Below are 21,046 nucleotides of genomic sequence, written 5' to 3'. Positions count from 1 at the left end.
CGTCATTTATGCATATCACTGTAAAATGCATTTTTCTACAGTCTCATCTCTATAGATAATCTAAACAAAGTAAATAGTAAAATGGGGAATTGGAAGAAGCAGTATTTATTTTCTTTACTCCAGAGAAGGTATTTGATCTTGCAGGAAAACCTTGAATGTTAAATATCACTGGCGTTGTTTAGAAACAGGTTTCATAGCCTCGTGGTATTGATAACAATGGTAAAATACTTATTCTAGAGAGAAAAAATATTTTTGAAATCATTTTCCAACTCTGCTTACACTTCATTAAGCTTGAGGGCGAACCATCCCCCTCGTCCTGAGTGGTAAAGCACCAAAATGGATTCCATCATACAGCCAACAGCATGGGCTACCATATACACAGAAGAGTCAGGTATTGGAGAATAAACAGCACTGTCATTGTGTCTCAAGTACAGGTACCAAGCTAGACCCAGTGGCTGGAGGCCTGAGGTCAGGACTGTTTCTGCCCATTCTATTCCGCCGGAGCCCCACCCAGGTTGCTGGGATCTCCATGCCTTCCATGTTCCTAGCAGGAAATTGTTCTTTCTCCTCGGTGAGGAATATCTAGAGAAAAATCAACAGTCTCTACTCTCTCCCCGGATGTTATCACACTGGAATGATGGAGTGGAGTGGAGACAGCAACTAAGTTGTAAAAGCAGCTCAAACCATAAGAGCAATCCGGCTCCAGCACCTGTCACCTCATTGATTGCCAAGGTTGATTCTGGTGGTTTGGCTGACCAGCCCTCAGTTCCCTCTCTCTCGCATCTCTCCCTGTAGGTTCTTCCCAAGGCAGTGTGCTCAGGAACAATCTGGATGGAAAGTCTCCCTCAAAGAAAAGGGGTAATAATAGTAAAAATAACAATAGCTGCTAAGTATATGGAATGTGCTAGCTGCCAGGCAGTGTGCTAAATGCTTTCCAAATATTATATAGGGCCTTATAATTGCCCTAGAGCTAGATACTGTAATCATCCTTATCAGCAAATGGGGGCTTAGAACGGTACAGTAACTGCCCAAGAGCATGCAACTAGAAGATGGCAGAACCAAGATATGAAATTTAGACCACGTTTTCTAATTCCCAAGTGAATGTCTTTGGAATATTTTTGGTATCTCCCCATCTCACAACGGGAAGATCTCTGTTGTCAATGCACTATTGTTAATACACAGCAACGGAAGCGGCTCTCAGATGCTCCTGACGTGAATAGAGCCTTCCAGGGTCCCCTCCAGCGTTCAGCAGCTGCTCGTTCTCTCCAGGGTCTTCCCCGTGGGAGCTCTTCACAGATGCTTTGATAATGGGACCTCTGTTGATCAGGGCTTCCCGCAGCTGCTCCACTGGAGTCCTCATGTGTCTCACCTTCATCAGGCTCCACACTGGGGGTCAATGTTGAGTGTAAGGTCCTGATGGCCAGGTGACATGACATGAGCTGTTCACCCAGGAGAATAGCAGGACCACGGCTCAGGACAGAGTCCACATCATGGGCAAGAAGAGATGCCAAATGTGTAAGCCAGAGAAGCAGAGTCTAGCATCAGGCCAAAAAAATGAGAAATGATCCTAAGCGGACAGATGATTACAAGGTCAGTAGACACAAAGTGTGGGAGCAGTGGAGGAGGCTGAATGGAAGGTGGATCATGACAGGTAGTCCAGTAATTCTACTGATTTGGAACAGTGTAGAGAGCTGGGGAGCAGTTTGGTTGGTTGGTCAGTTTGCTTGTTTTCTCTGGTTTTTAAAGGGTCCTGAGTGGAGTGAATGGTCCTGAGTAGTGCTAGATGCACACAGCCTTCAGTAGTTCTAATTGCAACAGGCTGGCGGGGCCATTACTCTTTACCGCCCCCCACTGGGGACCATGCACAGCTGTATTGCTGCTTTTCCTCTAATGCCTTCTTGGTAAAAGCCAGCTCTGTCAGGGAACATGTACATCATTGAACTGCATTAAGGACAGCAAACATGTGGGACAATGGAGCATCTCGCTTAGTTTCATTTGCAGACTCACCATCCCTCCTTATTCCAAATGAACTCTGAAACTCTGTAAGGAAACCCACCAAAAGGGTTTCAACAGAGACTCTTTTGCACCTTACTGTTGTATTCAAAACTGGAAAAACAGAGGATTTGGAAAATTCCAAAATTTGGGGTCATATAAAGACCAAGTCCCAGAATTAGCCTTGGCAAACCTGATCCATAAATTGTTCAGAATGTTAACATTTGAAGTTCTGTCCTGGTGAGGAAGCTAAGAGATGTTTCTCTATTTTTATAATGAATAAGGGGAGGCTTTGCAATAGAGACAGAAACCAGGGGCCATTCTCCCAGGCTCTGGAATCAGACAGTTTGAGTTTAAAACCCACTTACAAACTGTATGGCCTTGAACATGTGACTTAACATAGAGCCACTTCTTTATGCCTCAGATTCCTCATTGGTCAAATAGAAAATATAGTGGCTACTTCAAAGGGTTATTGTGGGGATTCAATGAGATAACGTACATAAAGCACACAGCACAATTCCTAGCACTTGGAGTGTTCCAAATGCTTTATTATCATTATTATCATCATTATGATTAATTATTCTCACCATCATCATTAGACTCAGACATTCTTACTCTCCCCAAATCTATACTTACTTTCCCAAACTTCTGCTAAGCTTATACTTGGGCTTCATCTAATTGGCAGTGAGTCAAAAGAGGATTCATTATATCAAAGTGTTTGCCAAAGAATGTTTTTGGCAAATTCACAACTGATCTCTTTGGTACCAACATCTAAGGTTAGGGTTACCCCTCATCATCTTCTTGTCTTGTAATAATACCATGACATTGACTGTTTATAAAGTTATGTTTCAAAAATGAGCAGCTTATTTGAAGCCATCCATATTTTCGGGCTAAATAAAGTCTCAGTTAATTTACTATCCACTGAATGAAGTACTGCCTTGATGTGTTCCCAACCTAATCTCTCCCAAGAGAAGATCCTTAGTTCTAATATTTGAACAAAAGAGCTCATTTTTTTAAGTAAGCGTAAATGTCTAATAACAAATCAGTGGCCATTTTTTAGATCATTCTCAATCTGTTTGTAAAGCTAATACTAATATTTCTTAGGCTAATATATTTTCATCAATATTTGGTAATCACTTCCTGTAAATTTTGAGGTTTTATTTTTTAGATAATATTTAAGAGGTTGTTTTCATGAGTCTTTAAGAAATAGATAGTTTTGGCCTTTATTTACAATAGATTTTCCTCAAGAAAATGATCTCCATCCAGTGGACAAATTGTTATATTACAACCTGCAAAGAAAAGTATCAAAGCCCATATACTCCCATATCAAGCATTTTATGACCTACTAATAAATGTTTGGTTTTAATAGGTAATACTACCACAAAAAATGTTAAATATTTTAAGATACTTATCATTATTTGTTCCAAAACTGATAGTGGATAATTTTTTTTGTTAAGTCAAGACTTGCTTAATTTAATTGGAAAGATTATAATAATAAAAAAATGCAAATTTCTGATTTGGGGGTAATATTGGTATTTCCTCAATTGAACTGAGAAAAACTAAGCCAAAAATCGTACTCCTATATCTCCTATATTTCTGTTTCAGCATAACATGAAAAGGATACCATATTTTATTTTTTAAAACAGTAAGAACATTTTGATATTGAAGGGGAATCAACATAAACATTTTTTATGTGTTCACATTAAGACCTCCTCATGCTGAAGAGCGGCCATGACTATCTCCTTAGAGCAGAAATCACCCCTATCCTCTCCCTATGCAGAGGTCTTTTATGTGTTTCAACTGTATACTGAATGCCTTCAAAAGCCCTCTTTAAATACTACTTTTCCATGAAGATTTCTCAGATATCCCAGCTTGGATTAATCTCATCTCCTTTATTTTTGTGCCTCAATGTGCTTATGGTAGGTACTTAATAAATGCTTATTAAGTTAAGCATATCCAAGAGAGCCTGCCAGAGATCCTGAATAAGTCTCTTTAATTAGAGATCCCTTCCCTTTGGCCTTCCTCAGGATTGTTAAAGTCCCAGATGCATGAAGTGTCTGTCCGCATGAAACAGATGTCCCTGTTTGGGTGTCACAGTTGCTAACACACGTTTGTGGTTTACAGGATTATGCATTACAGCTGGGAGAACTTCAGGAATAGTAGATAATTAAATCCAGGTAGCTCAGTAACTTTGGTCAATTAACCTTTCTAGGAGCTGGTATCCTTGTCTGTAAAATGAATCTGTTCAAGTAGATAATCTCTCAATGTCCTTTAAAGACCAAATGAATATATTTGTAAAGTGGCAAAATTCTAAGAAAATTTTAAATTGAAAAACATGTTTATGACTGGCTAAGCTAGATTATGAGTTTTTCCTTTTCTTTTCTACTAGACGGATTGATTTGGAGTCAATGTTCTACTTTGGTCATAGATTCATAGGTGATTCATGAAACATCAAGCCCCTGGATAATTCTTCCAGTTTGGCCTCCAATCTTTGGGTCATAACACTATTTATTAATAACTCCAGTAGAAAAAGTAAAAGAATATTTTAAAATTAGCTGGTTAATAGTTTGGATAAAGGTTCTAATGGGGAAAATGTTGTTAACAACTGAACTTGAATTCATTTGTTTACTTATTCATTCAACAATTTTTAAAACCACATACTTGCTGAGCTCTCCTGAGCTGTCACCCTCCTCTTATAAGAACACATGAGAGTTGACTTTATTTTACTACTGGTTAGGCTAGAAAAGCTCTTTGTAGAAAGCTTATCTAGATTATAAAGACTGTGATGTTAAGAATGGCATGTATGGTTCTTTTTTTCCCCCAGACTCTAAAATCTGTATTGCCAAGCATCATGCCTTTCATTCATTCGATCATTAATTCAAGCCACTTAGTAAAAATTTTCTGAAGTGCCACCATGAAGTGCTTAGAACACCCAGAATCTCCATTCTCAGAGAGCTCACAGTCTAGGAATGGAGATCAAGTGGTAATTATTTCCAGCTCATTGTAAACGCTATCAGTGGGGAGTGGGCAAGAGTCTTGGGAACACAGAGAAAGGGCATCTCATGAAGCTCTGGGGTATCAGGGCAGCATTTCAGATGAAGGCTAAGTCCTCAAGGATAAATAACAATTAGGCAGGAGATTGGAGTGTTGAGAAATTGGGGAGCAAAAGGTTAGGTGGTGAGAGCCTGATACAAGTAGGTGGTGGTTCAACATAAGGGGAGTATGAAGTTCCCGATGGAAGAGTGTTGCATATCGAGGTTGGGAAAAGGGTTCATGTGAACCTTATCTTGAGGACAACAGTGAGCCACTGAAAGGTTTTGAACTGATGAATTACACAGTCAGGTTTACATTTTAAGAAGAATCATACAAGGTGGAAAGTGGATTCAAGAGACTAATCTAAAGGCTCTTATAATAATGTAGGTGACAGTTGACGGAATCCTGAACTTAATATTCTGGCAGTGGGGATGGAGGGAAGTGGCCACAATAGAGATTAGTGATTGGGTAGGTGTAAGTGGGAGTGGAGAAGCCCAGGTTTGGGGAATCAAGGATATTAGGCAGGTAATGGGCACTTGTTGAACTGAACCCAAATAGTTAGTGAATTACTATGTAAAAGGAATTCTGTACTTAGGAGAGCTAGTGTTTGCAGAATGGCTCCTTTTAAACTGAAATTGAGTTCAGAGAGACCTATATATTTTGTATTTGGTCAGTTAACAGAGGTACTCAAAAGTGTTGGAAGACAAGTATATGAAGTCAGTGTGTTTTTTTTCTTTTGTGTATTTTGGTATTACCATTTTTTGACAGCAGGAATCAACTGTAAGTTTTCCTATTGTCAGTTCCTAAACTGAAGTCTCCCTTTACTAAACTATTAACATACAATTCACAGCAATGTCATTCTTTCTCCTTAATTGACAGCTTCGATGTGGACAATGGCACATCTTCTGGACGGAGTCCCTTGGATCCCATGACCAGCCCGGGATCTGGGCTAATTCTCCAAGCAAACTTTGTCCACAGTCAACGCCGGGAGTCCTTTCTGTATCGATCTGACAGCGATTATGACCTCTCACCAAAGTCTATGTCCCGGAACTCCTCCATTGCCAGTGACATGTAAGTGTGAGGGGGAGCAAAGAGAAGAGGGCGTGCTTAGAGAAAAATCAAGTAAATATCCCTCTAGAGTTGATAAAACCAATGATATTTGTTCAACTGCATCATTCTCTAATTTAAAAAGGATGGTGGCTAAAATTATACAAGTTGAAGATAAATGGTAGATTGAATCTGTCACATTTGTTAAGAAACATTTATTTTCCCAGAGAATACATTGTCTGGGAAAAGAGAGAATTAAATTTGCAATGGAGACATTTACACTTAAAACTTTAGCTTATATTCATGTAGGACCTGAGTTTAGCTACCCAACCATGTGAATATTTTCGAATATTTTGACAGGCTTTAAACTCAGTTTGCAAGTCCCTGTGATATTAGCACGTATAGCCCTTTGAATGTATCTCCATTGACGTACTGTGCAGATGTTAGCCCTCGTTTGCCAGTTCATTTGAAATCTTTGTGAAGGTTTGCCTAAGTTAAACATTTTTGGAATATTAATCACTGGAGGCAAGTACAGAAAACATTAGACAGACTTGAATATCATTTTAGACATGCCACAGCTTGAAAAGTAATTAAAACTGATAAGCAGATTCGCGGATCATGTACCATCATTAGCTCATTTTCTTGTGCTTACTGTAGTGTTCATTAGTTTCCTAGTTTCTGGAGGCTTCTAAATAGGATCTAACTCTCACTCAATACCTGCACTGTCATTGGTGGTCACTCTGCCTCTGTGTAGAGTTAGTGTCTACTTTCCTCCTCTGCATCTAGGCATTTGTCTGATAACATCACCATCTTCTCATGACACCATCTCAAAAACTCAGCACAGGTTGCAGTACATCTTAGAGGAACTGTATGGGGTCCCCAAGGGTCTAGTGTGATTCTTGGTATTCTAACAGATCATCAAGGTATCTTAATAGGTCTCTATGGGATTCTAGAAATGAAATTATGCTTTACTCACTTCCCAACCTATGGCTCTTGGTTGCCATTTATGAATGGTTGTAAAATGACAACACTCTCTTCTCCCGAGGAATGAGCAACTAAAGTACAATCACTTTGATTCAAATTCTGAATTATGAAATTCACATTGTGTAACTGTCTTTGTTTGAGAACTGCAGGAGATAGAAGAAAACTCTAAGACAGAGTTCTTGTCTCAGATAACTAATAATCTTATGAAATGACAGGTTTTAGATCAAATAATTAGTGAAAAAGACAGTATGTAAGTCCTAATTTCTGTCCTTGTGGTCTACAGGGAAAAGCATCTCATCACCTACCTCTATGCACAGGTCTCCACCATCTTTCAAAAACTATCCAATCTACTCTCCTTTTTTATCTGTTGTTTTTTGGCAATAAAACTTCTCCATAATCATATCTCTGCCCATCCTTCCAACCCCACCCCAAGATCTACATCTATTCTCTATATTTCCTTATATGTTGTTGTTGCCTTAATATTCTGAAATCTATCTTCGACTCATACTGACCTCTGAAAATCCATTAATTCAAGTAATGTTTATTGGTCACCCATAAAGCAGAAGTCATGGTGCCAGTTATTAAAGGAAATACAAGGTGCATTTCATCTCCTAGCTGCCATCACTGTTGTGTGCTCTCTTCCCTACTGCTCACAGACCTCTTCTTCACCAGCTCCTCTTATCACCCCTTAACATATTTCCCCAAAGTATAGCCCCTGACCCTCTGGGCTCTGCTTTAGAAAACTCTTTTTTATATATGTTCAACTATCAGCCTTCATCAGATGACTTACTGCTCAGTGTCTCTGGCCCTGCAACCTCAGTTGAGCTCCAGATCTATAGCCCCTAATTGCCTTCTGGAAGTTTAGACTTTCCTGTTCAACTGTTCCTTCACACTCACCAATTAGTACATATTCATCATTAATTCATTGTACTGATGGCGTCCACTCTCCTTCACTACAAAACGAATATTCCTTTTCCCATTGGCTTTATTTCTATATTATTTTTATCCCATTTTCTTAGGTTTGAAAATTAAGACATTTGTTTATTCATTCATACGTAATAAAAATACTTACTGAACAACTCTGGTGTGTTTAAAGCTCCCCGTCTGCATGGGGGTAGGGGGAGAGGCAGGGCAAAAGGCTGACATTTTAGACCTTTGGAATAAAATCTGGTGAGCACCATCCTTGAGGCATTTATGAGAGAAAAGGAGAAGGAGAGTTTGCCAGCCAGGGATAGTCAGGCGAAGAGGGCAACATTTAGATAATGTGGGGCGAGGGAAATCATGGCTCAATTACGGAATGACTGGTTGGTGTGAGTAGGGAAATGTGGCAGGAGAAAAAGAAGGTTGGAATACAGTCTATGGGACCTCAGAGCCACAGGTTTTTAGCTGGGACCACGTGATCGCATTCTTGGTTTTATTGCTTCTGATTACTCTATTGTTGAATGATTGCATAGAATGAAGTGATTACAGGGAAATAGATCATGTTGAAATTCATAGAAACAAAGCAGGCTAAATATGATGGAGGCCCAGGTCAAGGGAGTGGGGGTAGGATGAGGTTAGTCCAGATGCAAGAAGCAATAGTCTTACAGAATGGTGTGTGTGTGTGTGCGTGCGCACGTGTGCATGTGTGTGCGTGCACGTGCACATGTGCATGTTGGGAGACAGCCAGTGGGCAAGGAGAATCAGAGAGAATGTTGACATTCTGACCCCGAACAAGTAAATGAATGGTGATGTTGACATGGGAACACAGAATAGAGTGGACGACATAATGACATAATGAATTTGGCTTTTACACATTGAGGCCAGAACTCTAGGAGAAACAAGACAACAATTATAGGACAAGGACAGAGAGCAGAAACAACAGTGCAGAGGGTGAGGGGAAATTAGAAGAACCAATTACCTTCTGTAATGACTAGGTTTGGGATGACCACTGGGAGAAGCATCTTAGTGGGGTAATAGAAGAATTAGTGAAGGAGTGAATTGAAAATGGAGATATCAGCAAGTACAGGCATCTCTTTAAAAGGTTAGTAAGTTAAAGGGGAAAAGAAAAACTAAAGCTGCTTGAGGGAGAATTAGGTTGAAGGGAAATTTTTTTGAATTCAGAACTCTTAAGCTGAGGGACGCAGAGGTTAAGTATGGAGTTGTAGCTGCTGATGAAAATATGATCATGAGCCTAAAGGGACTAACCTTGAAAAAGTAGTAGAGACAAGTACTGCATTCTTTAGAACAATGAAAAAAAGAAGTGAAAGGGGGAGATATAAATTTGGAGATGGATGGCTGAAATGTTTAGAGAATTGATGGCTTATGATCTCTACTTTTTCATGCAAGTAGAAAGTATTAAAAAAAATAACGTATATATGTGGATAACTGAGTCATTTTGCTGTACAGAAGACATTGGCACAGCATTGTAAATCGACTACACTTCAATTAAAACAAAAAAGAAGAAAAAGAAAGTATAGCCATCGATGACTAAAGGAAAGAGTGATGGGGCAGCTTGAGAACGGGGAAAAAGCTTAAAAGAGCCACACTGCAATTATAGAAAGAGAACAGAATAGGGGTGAGTAGAAAAGAAAAATGCTGAAAAGCCCTATAGATAATTATATATAATGTTGAATGGATGAATGACCAGGTTGAAAGTCATCTCCTCCAACTTCATCAAAGGTGAAATAACTGGGCTTTTGATAGAGGCCAGGGACAAACTCACGGTGACTTAGTAGACTCTGTTTTACATAGTCATGTATTCTATTGATATTTTCTAAAATTATAGCAAATTGATTTTTGGATACCAGTGTGTATCTGTGCATTTTATGAAAAGGCTACAATATTTTACACCTAAATAGTGCTTTTCTTTCCAAAGTAAACTTACGAGGATGACCTCATTTTTCCCTGTACCTATTCAAGAGTTCCTTTATCTGACTGGACTCACGTAAGAGTGACAAATCTAATTAGACCGTGATGCAACTCTATATTTTGTTGAAAAATAATGTCTTGACATGTTCAGCTTTCTCATTCCCCCTGGGTATTTATATTGCAGCAATAAGGTTTTCCTTTGACACTAACTGACTCCTGAAAAGCATTCTTTCTACTAGGGAGATGAAGTTTCTATGAGAAGCAAGGTGAATAGAATAAATAACTACCATTTCAGTCTTCAATCTGATACTACACATTCCATCTACAGATAAAATGTTATCCTTTCTCTTCATTTGACTTCACATGTGGCCATATGTAAACCTCCATTTTCTTACCTAGTTCATGATAATGCTGGGAAGATTGGTCGGTGTCTATAATTCAACTGCACTGTATGGAGAATGACATTATTATATATTTTAATCACTTTTGATGATTTTATACTTAACTGTTCTAGTTAAGCTTTCCTATTGAGAAAATCCCTTAGAAATCAAATACAAACAGTAGCAATGAAGGTTTGTGATTATCTATTTGAATGAAGTGTTTTGGAAAACCATTAAATGCTCTTTAAGTTGAAATATAATTGTTTAATTTGTTGGTAAAGAGAGAAGGAAGATAATTACCTCCTATAAGACAGGATGGCATTATCTTATCTTCTATAAATAGATACTGATTAAATAGCTGAGGCACAAGAAGAAAATAAGACTAATAATGGTAGTAATAATAATCACAGCATACGTTGCATGTGTACATCACTCTTCATTCTTCTAAGTATTTCACATCTGTAATCTCATTTGATATTTTCCACAGTCCTATGCAGAGGGACATTATTATGCTGTTTTACAGATGAGAGACCCAAGGTCCTGAGAGCTTAAACTTCTTGAAAAACACAACACACATTTCGATCATTTCTACAAGAACATTATTTGCAAATGCCATAAAGTGCTGTGAACTATTGTGGCAAAACTGCTGAGAAACAGAAATACCTGTTCACCAAATCTAATTGACCAAATGAATGACTTGGCACTATGAAAATTTAGTTTCCATTTATAGTTTAAGAATAAAAGAAGATACAAGCTCAAATTGGTCAGAGAAGTAATAAAGAAAATATGCAACTGACTCTTGGAAAATACGCAACTGACTCAAGTCTATAGAACTAGGCTAAACTCAGCATCTAAAAAAATTAGCTTATACAAGGCAGAAGAGAAGTTCCTGGCAGCCTCTGCTCAGAAGGCTGTCACATAGTTTGTTAAATGTAATCCCCAGTAGCAACTTAATTCTTAAGAATAATAAGAAATAGAAAAAAATTTAATGATTAGCATGAGTACAGTAAAGAAATAAATACATGAAAAGTAAACTTAAACTATCATTAAGAGTAAAAAAGTATTTTATAAGAGTAGAAACAACTAGATAACAGAAGGTTGCCCAAGTGCTGTCATGAAGAAACATGAAGAAAATTACAGAATAGATGGATAATTACATTAAATATGTGCAGTTTTTTTTCCCCTCTTAAATTCTTCAGAATGCATTTGAAACTATTTTCACTTCTGGATAACAGTTACTTCTGTTGCTGCACTTCATTCAATAATATGTTATTTGTATTTACAAATACACAGATACGAGTCCCTGGAAAAATTAACAGGAGAATTATCAGTAACAAAACAAATAGAATTTAATCATAAAACTATGAGTTTATTGAACACAAACTGCCTGTCAAACCACATCAGTTAAAAACACGTTTCAATTCATCTGGATAATGGACCTCTAGTCCCCATCTTCTGCTGAATAAACACTAACACAGAGAATCCAAAGATGATCCAAGTTGCTGTTTACTCATATCTACATACTGATACATACGGGGGAGGGCGTGCAAGGGGCAATGCAATGAAGAGGAAGTGAGCGGACCCAATGTACCATAAAAAGCTGGGGCACACTTGGCAGTCTAGCTAATTAGTCCCTGTCACCATACAGAAGTATAGGACCTCATTTATCAAGGCTTTGGGGTGCCCCATGTGGGCATTCTTTCAGCTAGGAAACACTATCCCCCATCCCCAACTCAAATTTCTACCCTTTCTTTAGCGGTTAGGAAGTCCCTCACCACCTCTTGAGCCTTTGTGAGTTTTCAGTTGTAGCTGTTCCTGGCCTCTTCCTGTGACTATGGGGTAGAAGGTGGTATTGCCTCTAGTCCTGAGTTTGAAAAAGGAAGAATGATTGCTTATATACCTATTCATCAATTCTATTACAGGTTACATTATTCTTCATTAGTCTTACTAAGGTATCTCTGAAAATAAAAATAAAAAGAAATGTTGCTCTACAAAGGTTCTAGTCCTCACTAGATCTACATGAAAAGTCTGTAACCCCACCTAACTATATTTTTAGATCTTATTAGCAGTGATGAGCATCTGTCTCTTTTCTAACCTTGATCTGCCATTTGAAAGTCCTCTACCATCATGTAAACACAGAAAGGTGCTGTGGTCAAATAATTCCTTCCTCAATTCCTGAGTTTTCCCAACTGAGGGAGTGTCCTCACCCCTCACTCAGTGGTTTAAGAGTAATGAAACTAGGGCCAGGGCATGTGCTGAGGTACCCTGGACCACCACAGGGAACTCATACGGGTGCCAGAGGTATTTTAAATTTTCAAGGGAAACGCAGAAACATCTGTCAGTCACCTGGAGAACTAACAGCTTGAAATAGTTCCCAGTTTCAACTTTAGATCATTCCTTTTCTTTCCATGACATCATATCTTTGCAAAACTGGGTTATTGACAATTGCTGTGATAAGGAGCAAGCACTGCACAAAAATCAGCGTGGACCAGGAAGTGAGGGAGGCAGAACATCCAAGTTCATTCCGGAGTGAGAAGTTGTGCAGGACTCAACGAGCGCTCAATTGTGGAGGCAAAACCTTATTAAATCGTTTGAACTAAATTCTTAAGAATTGCCACTGGTAGTTATTTCTTTTGGCCGGTGGGGTGCTGTAAAAAAAACTACTGAGGTGCTAAGAGTATCATGAATTGAAAAAGTTTGAGAACCTCTGGATTAGGGTGTTTGTGTCTTTAGGATTGGAGCTAAATCAAATCTTTGTGTGAAGAGAAATTTTGTTAAGAGAAAGAAAAAATTCAGCAGATTTTTAAAGCCATGAACTTCCGGATGAGCTCTAGAATTGAGAATTTATCCTATCCTTAATTCTGTTAGGACCCCAGGTAGACAAATAATTCATTATTATCAAGAGCGATATCATTTTGGTAGTGAGCCAGATAAACTAGGATTTTTCTTCCACTCCTTGAGGGTTGGCAAGTTACTACTACTATTATTATTAAGTATTGACACAGACACTAAACTTACACTAGCCATTAAATCCCAAGAAGTCTATTGACAGAATAGTCTAAGGTCATTGGCTACTAGGGTACTACTACTAGTTGTGCTATCTTTTTTCATCTTTCTGTTGTTTTAAAAATTCCACTTCTCTGTTCAGTCCCTGGGGTCGTTTTATTTCTAGCTCAAAAAACAGGAGGTCCATAAATGGTAAAATAATGCTTATAAATTAGGTAAACATGCTTATTCAATTTTTGAATTAAGGAATTAAAAATAGCAGCTGAATACACATTTTATATTTCTAATCTCATACTTAAAAAATCATAAAAAGGAAGCTCTAATATTCTGACATTTTGAATGACCATGTTTGTTAATGACACAAGGTAAAAATAGTCCATTTTAATGCATTACCACAGCATTTGTTTAGTATCATTGCGCTATGCTCCGGTCTTTTAAAACAACAAATTATGTGTTCTAATATCCCTTGCTTATCACTGCCAAAGTGATATATCCTGAGGTCTTAGGGGACATGAAGAGATAAATATGTTATGAAAAGTTCTTAAGGCAGAGGGAAAAAGAAATTGAGATTGACAAAACTTACCAGTAATTCATTATTTTCATGCTAAGGTTACTAAAATGCTATTATGTCTTTAGGAGAGTTTGCCCTAATATTTAGCATCCAATTTTCTTTTCTGAATTTCCTTCATACCCAGTATGCTCCTCAGTGTTTGGACTCTAGTTTTAATTGTGAAAAAAGAAAAAAAACAGAAAAATAGTCACCTGAGTGTTCCTCAACTCCTTTAACTTTAGGAAAAAAGGCACTGTGAAGATAAACTATTTAAACTTGTAAATGATTCACTATGCAGTTATGCTTTTACCTCAGACTTAATACTTTACACAGGGTAACATCTACTTTTTAAAAAAATGTGGGAGAATGGTAGCTTAATAATAAAAGTGATTACTCCATAATTTTATGAGATCAAATCCCTGCTAGAGAGCAAACTCATATCAACCTTGGTCAAGGAAGAGCTGGCTTATTATGCAGTGTATACAAAGAACATAATCTCTAAGAGCAAAGTATGAATAAAATTAACTACGCAACTAAAATTAGGAACATTTGAAAACCATCTTCAATGAAAAAAGCACAGTAACCTGCATAGTGCTCTCAGTGCAGTGTGACCCTAGATGAATGAACCAAGTTGAAAATTATGAGCTCTTCCTGCTTCTTGTAATGGACAAATGGCCATTGCACAAGAGGATCTAGTTCTGTCAGTTATAGATACTGTGCCTGGGACTCTCACTTGCTTTTTTATCCCAACGCTCTTTCCTCCATGTACTAAAGAAGACTAAAGTCAAAACCATGTTCTAGTGTTATAAAATGAAAATTTTCTGAACTTTAAATCTTGATAGTGGGTGGTGGGAATGGAGCGGATGGTGATAGGTCAGGAGAAAGGAGAAAGCTGATTTCCAATGGAGGTAATCTGTGTCTTCTACCACATTCTAAATAAGTGTATTAATTGGCTGCATTTTTGAATGAGAGTGTCATGCTTTCACTCATTCAGCAAATATTGACAGTACCTACTCCATGTCTGGGTATCATTTGAAGACACCATAGACCCATGACAACAAGACAAAAATTGTGTTTGGATCATGCATTCCTGTCATTAAAAAAAAAATTCTAGATACTTACCCAGATAGAAAAGGACATTTACCCAGTCAATATTGATATTCCTATGTAAATCCCTGTTTCCACTGACACATCAATCACTTTAGCTATTGATTTTGTTTGACAGTCTTAGATCCTTAGTGAATTTTTCTCAGTGTCTCTTGTACAGTTGTATGAGCCATATAAGGAAAAATAATCACACTACTGGAACATTTATGTGATGTGCTTCTTGAGATAAGATATACCAGGGATTGTTAGTAAATCATCCTCACTAAATCCCTGCAAGATGAAAATTTAAAGATATGCTATTACAAATATGAAGAAAGAGAGTCTTCAACCATGCCTGTGGTTTTTCTTCAGAAAAAGACAAGTCAAGAATATCAAACACTGGGCTTTGCTATCAGATTCTTGGCACTTTGTGGCATGGTTGAGGTGAGATTCACTGAAGAAATATCCCCAATTATTCCATCTGCCTATTGCGGTTTCTCTCAAGCTTTGTGTCAGCTTCCCATTCATTGTCTTGAGACTTCAGGGTTTTCTTAATCTTGGATGAAGGAAAATTTGTTGTCATTGACTACTGGATAGTTATGTCTATACATATGTAAGACCTTAACTCCTACAACCTGTCAATGGAAGTAGAGGAGTTAGAAGCAGAAAAAGAGCTGCATGAGCTGTTTGTATATTTTGGAGATTAATCCCTTGTCAGCAGCTTCGTTTGCAAACATTTTCTCCCATTCTGAGGGTTGTCTTTTTGTTTTGTTTATGGTTTCCTTTGCCATGCAAAAGCTTTTAAGTTTAATTAGATCCCATTTGTTTATTTTTGTTTTAATTTTCATTACCCTGGGTGGTGGATCATAAAAGATCTTGCTGCGATGTATGTCAAAGAGTGTTCTGCCTCTATTTTCCTCTAAGAGTTTTATAGTGCCCAGCCTTACATTTAGGTCTTCGATCCATTTTGAGTTTATTTTTGTGTATGGTGTTAGGGAGTGTTGTAATTTCATTCTTTTACATGTAGCTGTCCAGTTTTCCCAGCACCACTTGTTGAAGGGGCTGTCTTTTCTCCATTGTATATTCTTGCCTCCTTTGTCATAGATTAGGTGACCATAGGTGCGTGAGTTTATCTCTGGGCTTTCTATCCTGTTCCATTGATCTATATTTCTGTTTTTATGCCAGTCCCATACTGTCCTGATTACTGTAGCTTTGTAGTATAGTCTGAAGTCAGAGAACGTGATTCCTCCAGCTCTGTTTTTCTTTCTCAAGACTGCTTTGGCTATTCAGGGTCTTTTGTGTTTCCATACAAATTGTAAAAATTTTTGTTCTAATTCTGTGAAAAATGCCACTGGTAACTTGATAGGGATTGCATTGAATCTGTAGATTGCTTTGGGAATATAGTCATTTTCACAATAGTGATTCTTCCAATCCAAGAACATGGTATATCTCTCCATCTGTGCTGTCTTTGATTTCTTTCATCAGTATCTTATAGTTTTCTGAGTACAGGTTTTTGCCTCCTTAGGTAGGTTTATTCCTAGGTATTTTCAAAAAAAACCAAATAAGCCAATCAAAAAACAGAGGGAACATCTAAATAGACATTTCTCCAAAGAAGACATACAGATGGCCAATAAACACATGAAAAGATGCTCAACATCACTAATTATTGGAGAAATGCAAATCAAAACTACAATGAGATATCACCTCACACCAGTCAGAATGGCCATCATCAAAAAATCTACAAACAATAAATGCTAGAGAGGGTTTGGAGAAAAGGGAACCCTCCTACTCTGTTTGTGGGAATGTAAATTGGTACAGCCACTATGGAGAACAGTATGGAGGTTCCTCAAAAAACTAAAAATAGAACTACCATATGATCCAGCAATCCCACTCCTAGGCTTATACATGGAGAAAACCATAATTCAAAAAGATACATGCACCCCAATGTTCATTGCAGCAGTATTTACAATAGCCAAGACATGGAAGCAACCTAAATGTCCGTCAACAGAGGAATAGATAAAGAAGATGTGGTACATATATGCAATGGAATATTACTCAGCCATAAAAAGGAACAAAATAGTGCCATTTGCAGAGACGTGGATAGACCTAGAGACTGTCATACAGAGTGAAGTAAGTCAGAAAGAGAAAAATAAATATCGTATAATATCGCTTATATGTGGAATCCAGAAAAATGGTACAGATAAACTTATTTGCAAAGCAGAAATAGAGACACAGATGTAGACAACAAACTTATGGATACCGAGGGGGTGGGATGAATTGGGAGATTGGGATTGCCATTTATACACTACTATGTATAAAATAGATAACTAATGAGAACCTACTGTATAGCACAGGGAACTCAACTCAGTGCTCTTTGGTGACCTAAATGGGAAGGAAATCTAAAAAAAGAGGGGATATATGTATACGTATAACTGATTCACTTTGCTGTACAGCAGAAACTAACACAACATTGTAAACCAACTATACTCCAATAAAAATTAATTTTGAAAAAAGCAGAAAAAGAAAGGACATCTGTTTACATCTCTGCAAATGTGGGAGTCTACACTGTGACAGAAAATCATTTAAGCAGTTCAGTGCATGATGTCGCCTGCTAGTAAATGTTATGAATGATCCCAAGACCAAGCCCTTTTAGCTCCTAGTTTTCCTTCCGGGGAGAACAGGGCTGCATGCAGATCTCATGTTTCCGTGTCTCAACATTGATTCCTCCTTTGGGACTTAGAGAACTCCAGACTGAATTTGTTCTATCCACCAGGGCCAGTTTTGTTTGTTTGGCTGGTTATTTTTTGTTCCTTTGTTTGATTTTTGGGGTTTTTGCCAGGAAAATCAGAAAACAAGCATTATGATTTATGTGTTATCTAAAGGTCCCTGTGGTGATTTTTTAAAAAGTGCAATAAAACTTTCATTCAATCACTGTTATTTTCAATTATGAGTACATTTTTACAGAAGCTAAAAAAGAAGGCAGTTGGTAAAAACAACTCTTTTGCATCAAATCACGGAGTTAATTCCATGTGTTGACAGCACACTTTTGTTTTATGTCTTTTCATGCTCATTATTTATCTTCAATACGTTGAGTTTCCATTCATTTTTCCCACCTACTATAGAGATTAGGTAAAATTTCCTATGTGTTTCACTATTTCTTGGTGGTTTTTGTTTGTTTGTTTGTTTGTTTGTTTGTTTTACATTTGTTTAAAGGTAGCCCATCTTGTACTATATTTATCCAGGAAAGGAACCTGATGTTTCCCAGACAGACAGCTTGTCTATAACCCAGCACTCCAAACACCGAAGCACTTTGAAAGTGGTGAAAGGATGTCTTAAAGGTTCATGAACAAACCTCGAAGACATCAGTTCAAGTTTGGGATATTTACAAGGTCCACCATGTTTTGCCCTTTGTGGCTCTAAGTTTCGGTACACTCTTTGGGAAGTGATGTATATAGAAAGGAATACATTCTTAAAATTGCCTGACGTCTGTATAATCTTTATAGCTGACGTAGAATTCTCCTCTAAAGTTTAACACTTGATTCTCAAAACAATCATGTAAGGAAACAATGGAAAATATTAACTCGGTTTCAGAAATCACAAAATTCTGCTCAAAAATGTGTCTTGCATGTGCACACACATGCACGCCATGAATTAGAATCCAGGTATCTTGACCCTGAACATAGTGATTTCGATCAGCAACTGCTGCTAGACTACACCTTTTGGCATTTGCTGGCAGGCACAGTAGCCTCTAGGTGAGAATATAATAAGCAAAGCAATTAAACTAAAATCTTTTTTTCCCTTTCATGGGTGGAGAATCTTGATGGCCATTTGGGCAAATCTTTCCACTTAGGGTCTTTGCCAAACAATCAAGTATTTTTGTTATGTTAATATATCAATGCTCTTTTGCCCCCAAGCTTAGAGTAGATTTTTTTTTTTTTGGTTATATAAAACATTGTCTTCCCTTGGAAAACTTAAAACTGAAGTTTTGTAAAGATTGCTCAAGAGCTTCACTGGTCAAGATGATAGCCACTACCACAGGTGACTTTCTCTTAATTTAAATTAATTAAAATTAAATAAAAGTGGCATTCAGTTCCTCACTTGCACTAGCCACATTTTCAGTGCTAAGTAGTAACAGTGGCTAGTGGATACTGTATTAGACAGCACAGAGAGAGAACATTTCCATCACAGCAAAAACTTTTGTTTGACCGTGATGTTCTAGAGTCTAGAATATGTACTTTTATGGGGCTTCAGAATGGTCTGAATCCGTTTGTGCATGCAGAAGGCAGCATGATGCAGTAGAAGCGAAACGGTATTTAAAGCCTGGGTTTAAATCCAACTCCACTGCTCATTTTCATGCCTTGGGATTTCATGACTCACTAAGACTTCAAAAACCATCTGGGGGACTGACCCAGGGTTACTAAATGCTTACTTTGCCAGATAAATGACTTTATTTATTTAACAAGGAAATTCCCCTCGATATACACAATCATTTTATTTTCCAAAGGCATTTCACTAGAATTTTTTACAAAGGGAGTGGCACATATTCTCAGAATAAAGGAGAGTTTTCCAAAGGAATACGGTTAGCTTTTTTTTTTTAATATGACTTTTTAAAAAACCTTACTCCATGGTTCATGTTTATTCTCACCTTCACAGGGACCAATGAACATTCTCTTGGGCCAGTACCAGGTCTCAGCCTGGCATTTGGAAACCACTGAAGTCTGCTACTTGCCAAGGGCATGACCACCGATGAGTTACTTAAGTTCTCAGAAACCAGTTCCTTATCTTAGGATGGGAATATGAGCATCCATTTAATGCAGAGGCATCAGAATTAAATACTGTGTGTTAGTAGAGCAGGGTCTGGTAATAGTAGGCATGCAGAACACATACTGCCCTCACTCCTCTCCATTTGATCACACCCTTCCTTTTAATCTCCTGCATCATTTTACCTCATGCAGATCTTAAAAAACTGTTGTTCTAGCTACCCATAAATCTTTTCCCTGGGAACCCATCCTAGAGAAAAACCAAGAAGGCAGAGCCGCTGACGTTAAGAACGGGCCTGTCAAATAAGATAAACTAGAAAGGAAGAAACTGTTCCTACAACAGAGTGAGGGCACTTGTGAAAGATTGCTGTGTACTCGGTCCTTTCCCTGTCCTCCTTCCCCCTCCCCACCCCATGGAGGTCCGTCATCAAAGTTCCGTGACAACAATTTGTGACATCAACACGCCTAGAAGGACCGCTTTATTGTATTAGCTTTTATTAAACAAAATAAGTAGGCTTAGCAAGTGTCTCTACATGTACAAAACACTTTTAACTTCTTACAACTGGAAAATCTTTTGCTGAATAATTCTGAAAACAGACGATCTTTCATGCCATCATTTAACTAACAAATTTGAGGCCATTTATTGGCATCATGTACATTCTCTAACGAAGCCTAAATTTTTGTTTTATGACAAATAAAGACGAGATTACACTTCAGACTAGAGAATTTTTGCTTATGTTGCATTAGCTCCAATTTCATTTACTTTCTCATCAGTGCATGTGATATGAGCACACATGGGCCTAAAACTGAGGGTTTTATTTTTAGAATGTTTTTGGTCAAATATCAGGCCAAGGCCTTAATTCTTAAAAATGTGAATAAGAAGTGAGCAAATGATTTAAATTTCAGAAGACTAACTTCCAAGGTCACATCCCTTTCTAAAGTTATATGATATATTTTTGTCTTTTTAATTTTTTAAGACTTCAGACAGCATTTCTAGTTTCACAGCAAAATTAAGAGGAAGGTATAGAGATTTCCCATTTACTTTCTGCCCCCATACCAGAGTGGTTCATCCGTTATAATTGATGAACTTGCATTGACACATGATTTTTTTTTTTTAGATTTTTTTTTTTGATGTGGACCATTTTTAAGATCTTTATTGAATTTGTTACAATATTGCTTCTGTTCTATGTTTTGGTTTTTTGGCTGCGAGGCATGAGGGATCCTAGCTCCCCGACCAGGGATCGAACCCGCACCCCCTGCATTGGAAGGTGAAGTCTTAACCACTGGACCACCAGGGAAGTCCCCACATGATATGTTTTTAATCTTAGGAAGTATACCTTAAAATGTAATATTCGCAG

At 37.7% G+C, this 21,046-nt stretch overlaps 1 protein-coding gene across 9 annotated transcripts in view; it reads left to right on the top strand.

The window, feature by feature from the left end:
* PDE4D (phosphodiesterase 4D) overlaps positions 1-21,046 on the top strand; it is a 721,935-nt gene that overhangs the window by 490,553 nt on the left and 210,336 nt on the right. For all 9 annotated transcript variants that reach the window (XM_061189275.1, XM_061189273.1, XM_061189277.1 and 6 more), the window contains exon 2: positions 5,905-6,096. In XM_061189275.1, coding sequence (XP_061045258.1) covers positions 5,905-6,096 — 192 coding nt within the window. The remainder of the gene's footprint in view (positions 1-5,904; positions 6,097-21,046) is intronic.

Source organism: Eubalaena glacialis, chromosome 4 (genome assembly GCF_028564815.1).
Source record: "Eubalaena glacialis isolate mEubGla1 chromosome 4, mEubGla1.1.hap2.+ XY, whole genome shotgun sequence".
In the NCBI taxonomy this organism is placed as follows: domain Eukaryota; kingdom Metazoa; phylum Chordata; class Mammalia; order Artiodactyla; family Balaenidae; genus Eubalaena; species Eubalaena glacialis.
The sequence above is the reverse complement of the archived record's forward strand: the minus strand, read 5'-3'. Positions and strand labels throughout refer to the sequence as shown.